At 43.1% G+C, this 16,576-nt stretch overlaps 3 protein-coding genes across 4 annotated transcripts; 1 reads left to right on the forward strand and 2 right to left on the reverse strand.

The window, feature by feature from the left end:
- Window positions 1-275: 275 nt before the first annotated feature.
- si:dkey-14d8.1 (zinc finger protein 629) lies at window positions 276-5,134 on the reverse strand. Of its 2 annotated transcripts, none has more exons than XM_037243658.1 (7): window positions 4,933-5,134; window positions 4,074-4,282; window positions 3,858-3,950; window positions 3,703-3,792; window positions 3,431-3,541; window positions 3,186-3,306; window positions 276-2,947 (listed from the first exon to the last, which is right to left on the reverse strand). In XM_037243658.1, the coding sequence occupies exons 1-7, from the start codon at window positions 4,949-4,951 to the stop codon at window positions 1,350-1,352; spliced, it is 2,241 nt and encodes a 746-aa protein (XP_037099553.1). In that variant the 5' UTR covers window positions 4,952-5,134; the 3' UTR covers window positions 276-1,349. The 2 variants fall into 2 exon arrangements, with proteins under 2 accessions (XP_037099553.1, XP_037099552.1); XM_037243657.1 differs by having other exon boundaries at window positions 4,927-5,134.
- Window positions 5,135-5,890: 756 nt separating this feature from the next.
- On the reverse strand, window positions 5,891-10,426 carry LOC119117452. The gene is made up of 7 exons (XM_037243729.1): window positions 9,665-10,426; window positions 9,378-9,485; window positions 9,251-9,307; window positions 8,987-9,145; window positions 8,767-8,926; window positions 8,256-8,356; window positions 5,891-7,676 (listed from the first exon to the last, which is right to left on the reverse strand). The coding sequence occupies exons 1-7, from the start codon at window positions 9,959-9,961 to the stop codon at window positions 7,506-7,508; spliced, it is 1,053 nt and encodes a 350-aa protein (XP_037099624.1). The 5' UTR covers window positions 9,962-10,426; the 3' UTR covers window positions 5,891-7,505.
- A 948-nt stretch (window positions 10,427-11,374) lies between these two features.
- lmod2b (leiomodin 2 (cardiac) b) lies at window positions 11,375-15,212 on the forward strand. The gene is made up of 6 exons (XM_037243828.1): window positions 11,375-11,818; window positions 12,308-12,715; window positions 12,802-13,062; window positions 13,131-13,340; window positions 13,766-14,209; window positions 14,980-15,212. The coding sequence occupies exons 1-6, from the start codon at window positions 11,543-11,545 to the stop codon at window positions 15,004-15,006; spliced, it is 1,626 nt and encodes a 541-aa protein (XP_037099723.1). The 5' UTR covers window positions 11,375-11,542; the 3' UTR covers window positions 15,007-15,212.
- The last annotated feature ends 1,364 nt before the right edge of the window (window positions 15,213-16,576 follow it).

The raw sequence follows: 16,576 nt of genomic DNA on the forward strand, positions 1-16,576 counted from the left end.
AAGTCATTTCATGATTATTGTTATTATTGCACAGGCCGGTTTTAATTGTGGCTAACAGATGCAAGGGATCATCAATAAAATATAAATGGGAGGCAGGCTTATCCTGAAACCCCAAAGGAGTGAAGAGGGGGACAAATATGAAGGACACTATTAAAAAGTCATTAGGACAAAACATTTTAAGTGTTAAGAGTGTGATTGCCTCAGGTGGAGGATTAATGGCTGACGTCTTCACTGTATATGAAGATGAATGCATAAGTGAAATGACGACACTAATGTAATCCTTCGCTATAGCTTTTAATGCTCTAACTGAGGTTTACAGACATGTGACAATTTCACCACATTTGCATTAAAAACAAAAAATAATATTATGACAACTAGAGTTAGGGTACACTTGTAATCAATAACGCAATCCCCTTTAATAGAAAGTAAACTACGTTTCAAAAAACAAAAAATATATGCAAATGTTAAGAATACAACAAATGTCACAGTGGCATGCCGTGGAATACAACAACACCAAAACATTTTGAGCCCACTTTTTTTTTTTTTTTTTTAAATCAATAGCCACACTTGCCTTTCGGATTAATATTTGCGTACAAAAATACTGTTGCTAGAAGAGGAAAACTATTTATGAGCAAAGTAAAAAGAAATGTTAGTATGCTGGCTGACATGTTTGGAAAAGCTTTTAACGTCCTCAGCTGGATTTATATAAAATACAGCGGTGTTGTCACACAATTTGAATTTGTTCTTAGACACTCGTAACTTAAATCAATCTATTCCTATTGAAATGAATGAAAATGCCATCTGTTCTCGGACAAAATAAATCTTTAAAGTATATTTTAATACAGACGCAAGTGCTGCAATCTTTGTGTCCGCTCAAAGCACCGCAAAATAAAAGTATTTAGCGTTAGCATCAAAAGGGAATTCAATGAATATCTTTACAATGTTACTATGTGCCCCCCCCACTAGCTTAAACACAGTATTAAAATTAATATTAGAAACAGAAAAATCCATCTGTTTTTATCCATCCCGGGGGCGGACATTTTGTTTTTTTACTTCCACTTGCGGTCGACTGAAAATGACATCACAGTGCCGAAGGGCTCAGCTAGCAAAAGTCACATGACCGAACATAGACAACAGCTTAGCCGTGATGGTTGGCACAGTGATGTCATCTTTAGTCGACGGCAAGTGTCAGTAACAAAATGGCCGCCCTTGGAGATGGATAAAAGCAGGAGGGCTTTTCTGATTAATTCACGAGGATACTGTTTTTAGACTAAAACAACGTTTTAACTGGACAAAATGTCTTCAATACACGGTTGACGGCTGGTATCCGAAGGCACCGGCGTATTTCTTTAAAACTCGTCGATGCCTTCCTCCTCCTCCTCGTCAAACTTCCTCTTGAGTGTGTTTTTCTTCTGCTTGCCCCTGTTCTTCCGCTTGGCGGCGAAGTCCGGGTCGGCCTCGCGCAGGTGCACCAGCTCGTGGTTCTTGAGCAGGCCCGGCACGGTGAAGCCTTTGCCGCAGGTGTCGCACGTCCACGGCTTCTTGCAGGAGTGAGTCCGCTTGTGGACGTTGAGGTGCGACGCCAGCTTGTACGTCTTCCCGCACACGTCGCAGCTGAAGGGCCGCTCGTTGGTGTGCAGCCGGATGTGAACCTTGAGGTTGCCCACTTGGGTGAAGCTCTTCTCGCAGAGGGAGCAGCGGTAGGGGCGCTCCCGGGTGTGGATCCTCAGGTGGACCCTCAGGCAGTACTTGCTGGAGAACTTCTTCTGGCACACGGGGCAAGGGATCTTAGCTTTGGGGATGTGGTCCTGCTGGTGTCGCTTCAGGTCCGACAAGTAGACGAAAGTCTTGCCGCACTGGGAGCAGAGGTACTGGCGGTCGCCGATGTGGTACCCCATGTGCCGTTTCAGCAGGCTGGGCACCAGGAAGCGTTTGCCGCAGCGCTCGCACATGTGCGGGCGGTCCCGGGTGTGCCAGCGCTCGTGGTTGGCCAGCTTGAAGGCGGTTGGGAAGCTTTTGTTGCAGTGCTTGCACGGGAAGGTCATCTGACTAGTGTGGCACTCCATGTGCCTCTTGAAATAGGTGGACTGGGTGAAGCCCTTGTTGCAGATATCACAGTAGAAGGGCTTCTGGCCGCTGTGGGCCAGCATGTGCTTGGTCAAGCTCTGCAGCTTGGCGAAGCACTTGCCGCACTGGCCGCAGGCGTAGGGTCGTGCCGCGCTGTGGGTCTTCAAGTGGTTGTTGAGGAAAGCCTGAGTGCGGAAGCTTTTGCTGCACGAGGTGCACGCGAAGGGTTTCTCGCCCGTGTGGATGCGCTCGTGGTCCATCAGCTTGGACTGGTAAGGGAAGCTCTTGTCGCACATGCTGCAGTTGAAACGGTCGGCCGGCGGGCGGATTTGCTTCTTCCTGCGGATGCTCGGCTGAGAGTAGTCTTCCTCGCCGAATCTATCGAGGGGCAGCGGCGGCAAGGCCGGGAGGGAGATGGTGTTGGTGGCGATCTGCGACACCCACTGGTGCAGGGTGACGCGTTGCGTTTGGAGCTTTTGGCCGTCCTTCGTCACGGTGGGACTGGGCGACGCCGTTTTCACCGGCACCACTTTGAAGGGGATGGATTTCAAGGGCGCCGGCGGCGCTTCCAACTTATCTGCCGGCGCTGCCTGCTCAGCTTCTTTACTTTGCCCCGCCTCGGAAACTGGCGTTTTTGGGACCGCTTCGCTGCTGGCTGCCATGGCAACATGCGAGGCGGTGACGAGGACCTCAGCGTCGTCCGAGTCTTCTGACATGTCGCCGAGTGGGAGCGGGCTCGTGACCGGAGGGCTTAGCACGGGCTGCGGCGGGGGAGGAGGAGGGGGAGGCGGCGGCGGCTGCGGAGGAGGAGCTTGGACGGGTTTGGGTCGGAAGGCGAGGGACGAGAGCACGCAGTCGCCCACTGAAGACGAGATGGTTGCTGGATATGTGGAAAACAAATGGAACATGATTCAATACCATTCCACACTGCAGTATTTGTGACTTTGAGTGGGTGTGGCTTAGAAGGCGGAGCCTGGACCGGTGAGTGACGTGGGCGCCAGTGAATTTGGTTGGTGTACGCTCAGGTTAGCGTGCGCTAACTGTTACCCAGTCCACAAGTGATTCTTCTCAAACAATGGTTGTTATGTAATGGCACCGTTTTGCTAGCTTCTTCATACCTTTACCAGACAGCAGTCCTTTGGATTGCTGGTACAGCAGGAGAGACTTGAGGTCGCCCCCCTCGGGAATGACGCCCCCACATGCCTCCAGCATGGTGGGTTGTGAAATCATGGAACTGAGCTGAAATGGAAAAGGATGACTAAGACCAAGTTTGATCCATTTTGGTGTGGAATGTTAGGTCGAGGCATCATTGGTGACTCATGGTCTGCTTCATAATGGAGACATCCTGGGTTCGAATGCGTACCTGGGAGAGATTGGGAACAGGAAGTAGCTGCTCCAACTTGCACACCAGGCCGGCGAGCAGAGTCTGCAGCGCCGTGTCAAACTTTGTGCCATACTGAACCGGAAACACCTCCTGTGGAGAAAAACCCGATGAAATCTGGGAATACTAAGCAATGCGACACGGTTACCATGGAGACAGCTTTTGTTATTATTATTATATACGCCCCATGAATCCATCGTATCCATGACAACGTGGACCCCAGCCCAACAAAGTATTGTTCCAGCAAAGAGTACCTTAAAGAAGATCTTCCTCTCCGTGGGGCTTTTGAGCAGATTCTGGACCAGCACCATGAAGTTGGTTTGACAGTTCTCCACTTCCGAGTCCTTTTGTAACAGAAACAATTCAACATTTAATTAACACCGCGGAAGGAGAGTTTCGGCATACTTACCCGTGTAGATGCAGGGATCTTCAGTTTATTTATGAGTGTTTGAATCGTGCGAGAGTCTGGTTGGCCTTCTCCCTGGAGCAAATCCAAAATTATCTAAAAGAAGAAATTAGTGGAACGATTATTTGACCTATTAATCGACTTTTTGCAGATTTTTTTTTTTTGCCTTCTGACACAAATTGTATTTACAAGCCAGCTTTATATTACGCCACCGCTTACCCTCGCCCGCAAGCCCAAGACGAGCTGAGCCGTCTGCTTGAAACTCATGAGCTCCGGAACCGTCTGCGTCACCATGGTGACAAACTCCTCCACCTTCTTGTACTGCGTGACGTTTCTCTGGCGGATCACTTGCCACATGAACGAATACGCCAACTGCAACGGGGACACCATCAGTCGAAGGGAGGCCAGTGGGAGAGCCCCTCCGGCACCTGGGGGCGGGTCACACAATAAAGTTAGCTGGCAGGGAAATTTTCATGATTATTTTTCCTCATTAGGGTCACGGAGGTGAGAATCTTTGGTCGCTGCAGAGCAGTTTTGGATCACTAACACATACTAAGCAGCTAGCAATGCCTTCAAAACCCACAAATTATTTTTACGTCATGAATGCGAGATTATGGTCACTGCACAAGTCAATTACACCTGGAGTGACGTTAACGCGCATAAGGTGCACAGACGATGCTTGTGCAATTAAACCGGAAGCATAAACAGTGGTCCTTGCAAATCATCCGCACATAAGCAGAACCATGCACGAAATTAGCACCTACATGCATTTCATTTTTAATTTTTCTTGATATTGCATGCAACATTATTGAACGCAGAAAAAAACAACCATGCAGAATGCGATCAGGACATCCGGGCAACTATGTTTAATTTTAATCAAGCGCGTGCAGGGAGTCGTGAGGGATTTTACTTGGCGATGCTGCCAAAATTAAAGAGTTTGAGCAACAGTTGCGCTCATCCTTGGCTGTGTCAATATCCATTTTACGTACAGCGGCAGATTGATGGCGTCATATTTTATTCAACAGTTCTCGGCGGTAGCTGTTAGCCCGCCAATGTTAGCTTAGCAACTTACCGCCACCTTCGGACCGCCTCTCCATTCTGTGGCCGCCGGCCAGTGTTGCAAACTCCCAGAGGAAATAAACGACTTACTGGAAAAAAATGAAAGTGTTTTGTTTGCCTAAAAATAAAAGAAAAGTAAAATAAATGTATTATTTCTCGAACGTCAAGCCAGGAAGAATAATGGCGACCGTGGCTCGTAGCTTTCCAAAACAAAAGCTAAACAGTTTCCGGCGGAAGTGAATCTACAGAATAAAAGTAGGGCATATTTGAGACGAAATGATGTGTTTAGTTACATCGGAAACTGGAGCGTTCATGACGGTACAGCATCAACTTGTGAAAAATACGTTTATTGTTTATTTCAAGACAGGAAATCCATGACACAAAGTTCGTTTAACAAATTCTTTATAGACTTGTAACATGTAAAAAATGATTACCATAGCTCTGTAGCTAAACCCTGGTATGTAATAAATAAAGTATCATTTAATTGTTTTCCCTCCAATTCTCTCCACATTAGTAACACCAGTTTCTCAAATAACAAAAAGAAAAATGCATTCAATAATTGTTCGGTGTTGCTGTGTTCTTCCCTTGTAAAAATAGCAAAATATTCAACTAACACACAGTATAAACGTCACAACCATAAAAGAGTTCTTTTTCATGCATAATTATGTTAATAGTGTTATATTGTTTTTCTCACTGAAATTCAGTGAATGCAATATTTTGGCAGTGGTGTAGAATGGCACTGCATCAAAATGATCTGTTTCTTATACTTTCCCAGATGCGCGTGTGACGATAATCATTGGGACTTTAACTTATCACATTGTGGCTAAATAACGCAATTGGAATATTAGATTTAAGCAGGATGTGATTTGATGACAGGCTTTCCAGTTTTTTACTGTACATGGCAAATGTTACCCTTCAAGACACACGTATAGAAGGAAGAAATGCGCTCACAGTATTTTGTAGCTGAATGACTCACATTTTCACACGTATACACAAAAAAATAATTCCCTGGGAGATTCAGTAAACATTGTAACTTCCAAGGAACACGCATTAGAATGTTCACTAGTTTGGCATATTGGGGTCAAATTTTAGAACGACATTAGGTCAAATCAACTTCACCGTTAAACACATTTTAAATTCATGGAGAAATTCCACCTAAATGTTTCTTTTTGTGAGACATGTCCAACTTTTCAGTTTTAGCTATTTACACTTTGGTATATTTTAATGAAGTGGTTCCTTGGAAAGCAATCATTGGAATACTGTAAAACTGTTATTGGAATATTAATCATCATCAGCAGTTGCGTGCGGTCCGCCGAGATTCCTGGTGCGTTGATTCATCGCGCTCAGTCGTGTTGGTAAGTGGCATTTCCTCCAGCCTACGGCCACGTCTTTTGTGGACCGAGAACAAGCGTCCCTCTTATGCTCCTCACTGAGCTCATCCGTCCGTCCGTATCTCCTCGACGCTCCTGTCTTCCCTTTCTGTGTGTGTCGATGACGAATCCTCTCCCCACACATCCTCATGATTGGGTTTGACTCAGTGAATGAGGCATTAGAAAGTTCAGTGCTCTTCGCTGCGACCGAGAAGAAGAAGAAGAAGCGATACATCACGGCTGGAGCGGAACACACAATGGAGGGATTCACAGGCCAGTCTGGCCGTGGCTATCTTTGCCATCTGCTGCAAGCTTTGATACACAAAGTGGGACCCTTGTTGAACCGCAAGCGCAGTGTTGTTTGCGACCGGCGGCTTTGCCATCTGCGACCGATCATCGCAATGTCAACAACAAGTGCACGAGTGGCTCGGATGAATCGCTTTCTACGTGTTTATATGCTGAGAAGGCATTAAGATAAATAACTGGACATGTGTAATCATAATCTAATGGCTATATGTGGGAAGGGGGTATCGGGACGCCTATATAATATGCTAAAAGTATTGATCATTGATATCGAAAGCAAGTCCTACGTAGGGGTCGAACGATTTAAGATGTTTCGTCCAAAGTCGATTCGAACCCGATTGTCAACATTAATATCGAGAATAGTAAGGGTTGAAAGACTTCAAATAGTTAGCAGTCGATTATAACGTGCTAACAATTGAGTCGTAGTCAATTAATGGGTGACCTCATTAAGCAAGTCCGAAGCAGGTGTTGTACGAAGATTTAGCCATTTGTCGACTTTACGTAGCTGACTAGTGGACTCATCGTTTGGGAACGTCGAATCAACTTGCAGTTTATCTCAAGTCACCTTACTGTTACAGTATTTGGTCTTCATAACACGAGAAGACTAATAAGGTCATGATTGGCTATTGCTAGCCAATTTTGTGAGTGTCTTGAGTCAACTCTTGAGTCAAGTCACAAGCTATCAGAGCGGTGACTCAAGTCCATGTCACAATGACTCGAGTCATTCAGCAAATCTGGAGATCCATTCGTCCGGAAGAGGATCCAGTCCAGGCCTTCTCCCGATTTCATTTTTCAATGCTCCAGAATTCATTCGGGATTCAAGGCTTAATCCACATATGACGCTCTGGCCTCAGTTCACGTCAGAGTGAGCCGTCTGAGCTTCTCCCATATGGAACCTTCTCATCCTTATTTTTATTCTTCATCTTATTTCATGCCCGGCGACCACGTCCTCCTCCGGGAGAGCATCAGCGGTGTCGTGGGCGAGCTTTTGAAGCGGGATGGAGACGACGGACACGCTTGGAACGATGCCACGAGGTGCCATTTCGATCTCCTCAACTGGGCGTGCCGGGAAATGTCTCGTAGATGCGATCTGAAGAAAATTTGTTTAATCACCAGGCGGACATCATTAGGTGAGCTAATAGGGGAGCCTCAAAGCACTGCTCAATATTTAATGAGCGCTTGTTAACAGGAATTTCCTTTCAGGAAGTGCTCGCTAAAACGAGTACATCATCATTCGGGCTTTATTGGAGTGGCCCTTGGAGATTTCATATAATGGGATTTTTTTTTTCTTCTAGATTGGTGCGGCTTGGACTTCATTACAAATAGCTATAATAATATTCTATTTAGCTCCAAGATGTATTGGTAATAATTAAATTAAGCTCCAGTATGAATTAAATTATATTAAAAATGCCGTCATACACAAACTCATACACAAAATGGCGTCCGGCAGGAAATTGTGCAGTGTCGAACACACCGGGAGAAATATTAAGTACGTCACAAAAACTAGTTTTACCTTTTAAAAATGTTTGCAAGGCAATAATCTTGTTTGCATAATGTTAATGTGTTCCAATCCACTCTGGAAAGAAGCTACCAGAAAAATAATCGTGCAAATCTTGCTGTGAGGTGTTTACATGGTGCTCATGTGATTAAATAAGTCACAATTACTTACCCGCCATATGATGAGAATGACGCAAGCCGTTACAGGAATAAAAACCAGAAGCAACGGCGTTCTTTTCCACCATCTGTAATCCTGACCTTCCTTTTGACCCCCTGTAAGAAGGACAATATTTGTAATCAATTCTCCTTCACTCTCCTTCACTACCATTGATGGATAAAATCGCCAAAGATCAATATTACTATTAGAGTTAAATATTGAACCGATTTGAGCATACATTTATAATGGTAACAAATATCTTGAATGCATAGTACAAATATAAATAACTAATATTCATAGTACTGGAATACAATTTTAGCTAGCTAGCTAGCAAAAATATGGAATTAGCCTGTCTGATTGTTGCTAAGAAAATTCTTAAGGCTCAATCATAAATGACAAAAAGTGTGTGTGAATATCAAATCAAGGTCGTTGAAAAATATTACAGGTCGGAACAAATTTGTTAATATACATTTATGGATTTGAATAATCCACGTTCAAATTTTGGACACATCCATTGCAAATTTACCTGGTGCATTTGCCGTATTGAGACAAGGTGGCGGCTTGCAGGAGAAGCTGGATGCTTCATGAGCCGCAACGTGGAGGAGCTCCTCGATGTAGTTGAAATAAAGCTCATTCTTAAATCTTCCCTCCTGGTAGTGACACTGGAAGACTTGCATCGCTGTTTCCTGGACGGGGAACGTTTAATGACTTCCCCGTACGGAACGATCAATTACGTGACGGCTTACCAGTTCCTGATGGTCAAACGTAAAACGCAAACTTTTCAGCATGGCGATGAAGACCAGGATATTTTCCTTGTTGGAAGAGACGGCGCCAAACATGTTGGCTAGGTTGCGAAGACTTTGCTCCAATGGGTAAACGTTTAATACCACCCAACACGCACCAGCCTAAGAAAAAAAACATTGACAATGAATAATAAGAACGTTTTTGAGAATTTAAATGCGCCTTATAGTCCGTAAAATACGGTAAGATGATTTTTTTTGCATACATACCACTTCTCTGGGAATGTAATGAAGAGGAATCTCATAATCGGAAGGGATGTTTTGTTTCTAAACGAGAGGCTAAAATTAAATGCAAAAATCGAACAGAACAAAAAAAAAAAAAGGCGAAGAAACTCACCAGTAGCGACAGCTTGCTCACATCATCAGTTATCGGGGTTCCAAATTTTCCACAGCATAGATTCAAACTTGTAAACAGACTCAGGAGGACACAAGGTGCCTTGAAGATCTGTGAGAAAAATTTATTAGCCGTTTCCTGGCACAAAATATGCAATAATGTCAATATTGTCTCACTGCAGGGTTAACACAAGCTCATCTGCCTTTGTCAACATGACGAGAAAAACCAAATGTCAGCTTTCACAAACTCCTCAGTCTTTCCCAATACGGAATAAAAATAAATACACTTACTTTCTCCCTCATATGGAGCACAAATGCAAGGCTGCCCTGATCCGCTGCATGGAAGTGCGTCTTTATAATCCAAAGCTGGAGATAACTGTGAGCCCGTGTGTGTGTGTGTGCGAGGTCCAAGCATTGAAACTTGAGGATGGGCCAGCAGCCGTCTGCCTGCCTCCACACAGACTGGCGAAGGCTTTTTGAAAGGCTGGAGAGGCCGCCTACAGGCTGAGTCACCGTGTCACACGCTGACCACGTCTGAGACTTCTCCCACGGATCAATCAAGTCGTCACCAGAGCGTGGGCGCTGCATACGCGCTAGCGAGGGGGGGGTGTATTTCACCCGGGTTATTCCCGAGAGATTTTTTGAATGTAAATGAATGCAGGTTGGAGGAAATGTGTGGCTTTGATATTCAACCAGGCTTTCTTGTCATTGAAAGCATACACAAATTAAGTCATCTTCCAATCATCAAGCTCATAAAAATAGTAAGACTATGCTAAAAAATTCTCTGAAAACACGCATGTGATATTAATAAAACATAATAACGAGAGATGTTTTGAGAATTTTGCACCAAAGTGAGTAGAGCAATCAGGAACATCTACTGCGCATATTTCAAATTTCTCATGCTCAAAACAGAGCTTTTTTTTTTTAAGACAATAGAATATATTAATTTCATATTGGACTTGCACACAAGCATGCTTCTCATTATATTTTTAGGAATCCAGTATTGTTTTCTTATCTGCTCTTTGAGGGGCTTCCAGACTATTTTTGGGGGTCACCGGCATCCTATTAATTTAATGACTTGCATTTGTTTATTAAACTTGGTCACTTGTCAGTATTGCCTTGGTTTGACCCTGCCGAGTACACACATATAATATTTATATATATATATTTTTTTTTTCATATACATATATATACATATATATATGTAAAAGATATATATATATATATGTAAAAAAATATATATATCTAAAAATATATATCTATACATCTGTAACAAAAAAAATGTAAATACATATATATGCAAAAACATATATATGTCTGTAAAAATATATATATGTATATGCAAAAAAAATATATATATCTGTAAAAGAAATCTATATATATATCTGTAAAAAAAAAAAAATATATATATCTAACAAAAAAAATATATACACTACCGTTCTAAAGTTTGGGGTCACAAAATTGTTTGGGTGACCCAAACTTTTGAACGGTAGTGTAAATATTATTATAATAAAATATTATGAATTAAATATTATAAATTATATTTTATATTTGTATAAGATTATATATAATCTATGAATATAAGTATACATATATATTATAAGATTTTTTACACAGAAGATTATATATATAATCTATAAATAATTATCTAAATAAATATATACACTACCGTTCAAAAGTTTGGGGTCACCCAAACAATTTTGTGACCCCAAACTTTTGAACGGTAGTGTATATTTTAAATATATATATATATATATATATATATTTTTTTTTTTTAAATATGCCCACTAGTGTTTGCAAGAGGGATAACTAGGAGAGTACGCCGAAGTTTGTTGATGGACAACACTTGTGATGCCATGTCTACATTTGTGTGTTCTGTTCTTGGCTATGAACAAAGCCACTCAGGCATCAGTGACACGCCGCAATGATGACAGGCCGCAGCCTCTGAGCTCACATGCTTTTCATGGCTCTGCCTCCTAAAAAAGACGCCACATCATAGGGGGCCGCCACTTTTGCTACGCACACCTCTGATCCCTCTCTTAAGGCCGGAGCGGCAGCTGGGGGAAGATTAGTCAGTGACATATTAGCAGAGATCCGGTTCGGACTGGAGACCCTTTTTGAGTTCTCCTCTACTTTTACAATTAGTCTATGTAACCGTTCACTTTAGCTATGAGTTGTTTCGGATACCGCCGGGAGTTGAGTAAGTACGAAGATGTGGACGAGGATGAGCTCCTGGCATCGCTCAGTCCAGAAGAGCTGGCCGAGTTGGAGAAGGAGCTGGTGGACATCGACCCCGACGCCAACGTGCCCATCGGGCTACGACAGAGGGACCAGACCGACAAGACCCCGACTGGGACTTTCAGTAGAGAGGCGCTTATGAAATATTGGGAAGCTGAGACACAGAAAATCCTGGAAAATGAAATTGCCGGAGGGAGCGCTAAAACGGTCAGTGGTGAGAATGACACAAATGTGTCCTTTTGTCTTACTTAAAGTTTCGAGCTTCTCGGAATCTAACCTTCAGATGCAATTCAAGAGTTGAGTGGAAAAAAATCTATTACAGGACTGTGTAACATATACATACCACAAGACTCCCTGTGGATTTCCTCTTGCATTCCAATGGACACGTGGATGAAGTCCAACTAAGTGCAATAATGGCAAAGCTGGTGAATTTTTCACAATCCTTTGCAAAAATCATTTTAATTGGCTAAAATAAGGATCTCGTGTGTGTCGCACATTGAGTTGGTGGTTCTGAGATTTTCCGTATGAAACTCACAGTTTAGAATATGGCTGTGTTGTTGTTGCTAGGCAGAATGTATAGGGCACGATCGTAATTGCCCCATGGCTAATAATAATAATAATCTTCTCCACCATTACATTTGAAGTTGATTGAAGATACAAATTGTAAAATTAACATTATTAAATCCGTCTCGACAGGATGATGAAGACGAGCGTGTGACAGACAGAAACAGCGAATCCGAAGATGAAAAGGATGACGAAAGCGAGAAAGAGCAGAAAAAGGAAATAGAGGAGGAAGATGAAGAGGAGGAGGAAGAAGAGGAAAGTGAGGAGGAAAGTGACGAAGAGGAGGTTGAAACAGAAGAAGACGACGAAGACCAAAACGCTAACTTCAAGCCCGTAACGCCGCCACCGCCGCCGATCGTCGTCCCGCAGCTGCTGAAGCCACAGAGGGCGGAGCCAATTAGACTGACTCCTCCCCCTCCACCCGTGGACCCCAACGCCAGCGGGAACCCCACCGTCGTGGACGAGGCCCTGCAGCAAGCGCTTCGTGACGACCCTGAGCTCACAGAAGTCAACTTGAATAACATCGACGACATCTCGCAGGTACGAAAATAATCGATGTCTTCCGAAATTATTTTTTATATGACTGCCTTTAACAAACTTACAAAATGGGGTCGTTGTTTTCCCAGGAGACCCTAATCCGATTCGCCGAAGCTCTGAGATCCAACACGCACGTGCGCGTCTTCACCCTCGCCAACACCCACGCCGACGACCCGGTAGCTATCGCCGTCGCTAAGATGCTACGGGAGAACTCGTCTATCGTGAGCCTCAACATCGAGTCCAACTATGTAAGCGGGAAGGGCGTCATGGCCTTGGTTCAAGCCCTCCCCGGGAACAACACCCTGACCGAACTTCGATTTCACAACCAGAGACACATCTGTGGAGGACAGGTGGGTAGCCAGCCTTGATGCTCCACTAAATGACCTTTGACATCACAACATGGCGTGCTTGACTTCAGGTAGAGATGGAGATGGTGAAGATACTAAGGGAAAACCATACCTTGATCAAGCTGGGCTACCAGTTTAACCTCCCTGGTCCCAGGATGAGCATGACGGGGATCCTCACCAGGAACCAAGACCGTCAGAGGCAGAAACGACTGCAGGAGCAGAGGCAACTGCAGCAGCAGGGGGCGCCGGAAGGAGCTGCTAATCCACGAACCACAGCGCTGGTAACATGACCAAAAAAAAATGTAACATTGTTTAATTCTGATCTGCGAATAACTAATTTGCATAATAGCCTGTCAATTCCAGATGATGGTGCCAAAGCACTACTTTTCCATTAGAAAGTGTTTTAGTTCTTTATGATTATTACGAGTATTTTACACTCCCCACATAATGTTTATGATTGCCTGTCGCTGCCAGAAAATGGCACCAAAGCACACCTTTTGTATTAGTTACTATTTGGGCACAATAGAAGCTCCTCCCTTCAGTTCAACTTTGGTACAAGATGGTTAGTTGAACATCTTGACTAATAGATGATGCCAAAGCGCTGTTTGCTGTAAAAGTAGTAGTTTGGCGCCATCTGATTGGCATGTTTTTTTTTTTAGCATATTGGTTCCAAAATTGACAACAGTTTTGTCCTTCTTGCTCCTAGAGAGGAACACCCTGCAGCTCACCTCGATCCTCTCCTTGGTCTTCCCCCAAAGTCCAGAGGATCAACTTGGCTAAAAAGCAAACACCTCCTGCACCACCACCACCACCACCTCCTCCACCACCTCCCCCTCCACCACCACCTCCCCCTCCTGCACTCCTACTGCCCTCTCGGCAAGAGAAGAAGAAACCCACCCGGACCATCGCCGAGGTGATCAAATCCCATGAGGCCAGCAGCAAGAAGACCAAGACCAAAGGGAAGAAGGGCAAGAAGGGCAAGGTCAAGGACGAGACCACCTGCATCCTCAAGGAGCTGAAGAACGCGCTGAGACCTGTAGCGGTGGAGAGGCGGGGGGACGACAGCAGCAGGCCGTCAACGCCGATGAGGTCGGCCCACGACCAGCTGATGGACTCCATCCGGAACAGCACCATCCGGAGCCTGAGAAAGGTGAGGAAAATCTTATCATGAGGCCAAGGCACATTTTTTACATAAAAAAAATACATACTGTAAAAATAGAACACACAATATCAGTAATTTAATTTTAACGTGCTACCCTGGCCACAAGGGGGCAGTATAATACATACAGTCATACTACAGGTCGATAGAAAATAAAAGATTGTCAAGGTGGAATAATATTAATCCGTTTTCACTGAGGATAAAGAATATATGCCTGAGAGTATTATTGTATGATCATTTTTCTCAATTCTGTTCAAACATTTAAATAAGATTTATAATCACCGCAACGTCAATGCTAGTTTCATTAAGCATTAAGCTAGCAGCATTTCATAAGACCAAGTTATGTTATCTTCATGTTCAAGTCCGCTGCCAACAGTTAATGCTCATAACTCCCCAAAATTAAATTTTTGTAACTCGAGCTACCACTTAAGCCTGTAATTAAATAAGATATGAGAAACTAACCTTTTTCACCACAGATGTATTCCCAAATGCATCACATTCTGTCCCTGTGTTAAATTAATGTTTACCACTAAAATACTTATCATGCTTTTCAATGGAAGTGTTTTGCTACCTCGTGGTTTGTTACTGTGGAAAAAAAGTCCGCTCTGCCCCCAGCCGCCAAATTCCTGCCACTTAATGCTGGCCTATTCATAGCAAGTGTTCAGCGGAGTTTGATAAAGGCAGACGTAGCAACAATACAAACACTGTCAGTTGACACGTAATACAAAAGTTTATTTCAGAAATGTTTTTTTTATTTACAGGTTGAACTCCCAGTACACCTAAGATAATATAAAGGAGGTTGCCATGGTAACTGGCTGGGATACAGGAGCAGCAACAGTGATTTCAAAAAAGTTGGATTTTTTTGCACTGCTACATGATTTTTTTTTGTAATTTTGTCTTCTGATTATTCTCCCTTTTTTTTTTCTTGTAAACTTGTAAATATGATGTGCTATGACGTGTTTCATTTCTAAATACAGATTGTTTTTGTTTGTCATTTTTTTGTTAAATTACTATGAAGAATCCTATCCAATTTCCATTTTTATTCTATACAGTAATCCCTCGTTTATCGCGGATAATTGGTTCCGAAAACCACCCACGATAAGTGAAATCCGCGAAGTACGGTCACCAACAAGAAGTACTGGGCAGGCAAACGAGTTAGCGGAAAGATGCTAATTCGCGATCATGCTAAAACGCGAAAACGGACTTCTCAAGGAATGTAAACGAACATTTGGAGCAATACTACATTGTCCTAAAAGTTAGACACATGTATCCTCAATTAGAAGTTTTATTTTGACTTTTGAATATTTTGTTAATTTGGAGAAAAATCCGCGATGTAGTGAAGCCGCGATAAACAAAACACGAAGGATCACTGTATTTTCAAACGGCTGTGAGTCATTTTATAGTGATGGAAATCATCCATTCGCACATCTCGCCATTCAAAATGGCTGACGAGTGACAACCCGATAATAACAATTTGACACCCGCCCAATGATTGATATAAAGGAGAGGATTATCATCATGAGATATCTTTAGGTGGCAGGGTCTGCATGTTTTGATACTTCTAAGACTCTGCCCTTCAGTGTGCATGCATTCCACGGCCTAAGTGTTCCCAAGAATAAAACTTCATCGCAGGAAGCGGAACACTTTGTCATAACAATCCATCCAAGTACCAATAAGGGAAACCCTTTCAGTGAGATGCGCTGTAAAATGTGGATACTTCCTGCTTGTAAATGTGGTCAGTGACCCTCATGTAAAATTCAAAGATGCATTTGTGCTGTATGCAATATATGTCAAATACATTTCCTCCGAAGCTACTAAGTTGACCTTTAACCTTTGCATTCTTCACTTGACATGTGGTTGTAGATGCATGCTATCACCATGGATGCACAGAGGGAGCGGAAAGTGACATACCTTGCTCTAATCCCTCTCAGAAGGTCCACAGCTGAGATGTGATACAGGGGCCATTAGCTAAAAATAAAATGGCACACAAAATTTATGCTGTTGTTATTGACACTCTTGAGTACACAATGGCAGGCCATAAAAAAGAACAATAGGTTCCTTTCATACTGTGGTGTGACTTAATCCTGTATTGTACTTCACAATATAAACGTACATTTCCGATCTGAGTTAAAACAGGCAAATAAACGCCCCAAATGACATCAATATCACTTTAATGGAGGTGCTTACATGTGATTATGATGAATTAGCTCCAAATATGTAGTTGTACATTTAAATCATGAAAAGAAAAATCATACTGTATATACTTATAACAGTATATTCACAACAGTTAGCATTTTAGCCAACTTGGCCTCATTGCTAATTCCATGCTACAGTTGCTACATTCAAGTCCACTTTATT

The sequence above is a fragment of the Syngnathus acus genome, chromosome 23 (genome assembly GCF_901709675.1).
Source record: "Syngnathus acus chromosome 23, fSynAcu1.2, whole genome shotgun sequence".
Lineage (NCBI taxonomy): Eukaryota > Metazoa > Chordata > Actinopteri > Syngnathiformes > Syngnathidae > Syngnathus > Syngnathus acus.

Bases quoted from the DNA above. Each gene is read 5' to 3' on its own strand.
- lmod2b (XM_037243828.1), top strand. From the start codon at position 11,543: ATGAGTTGTTTCGGATACCGCCGGGAGTTGAGTAAGTACGAAGATGTG. The intron at 12,716-12,801 runs GTACGAAAATAA...TTGTTTTCCCAG, and splicing joins ACATCGACGACATCTCGCAG to GAGACCCTAATCCGATTCGC. The intron at 13,341-13,765 runs GTAACATGACCA...TCTTGCTCCTAG, and splicing joins ATCCACGAACCACAGCGCTG to AGAGGAACACCCTGCAGCTC.
- LOC119117452 (XM_037243729.1), bottom strand. From the start codon at position 9,961: ATGCAGCGCCCACGCTCTGGTGACGACTTGATTGATCCGTGGGAGAAG. The intron at 9,486-9,664 runs GTAAGTGTATTT...TTTTTCTCACAG, and splicing joins TGCTCCATATGAGGGAGAAA to ATCTTCAAGGCACCTTGTGT. The intron at 7,677-8,255 runs GTAAGTAATTGT...AATTTTCTTCAG, and splicing joins TCATTCTCATCATATGGCGG to ATCGCATCTACGAGACATTT.
- si:dkey-14d8.1 (XM_037243657.1), bottom strand. From the start codon at position 4,951: ATGGAGAGGCGGTCCGAAGGTGGCG. The intron at 3,793-3,857 runs GTAAGTATGCCG...CTGTTACAAAAG, and splicing joins AGATCCCTGCATCTACACGG to GACTCGGAAGTGGAGAACTG. The intron at 2,948-3,185 runs GTATGAAGAAGC...CCACATATCCAG, and splicing joins AGGACTGCTGTCTGGTAAAG to CAACCATCTCGTCTTCAGTG.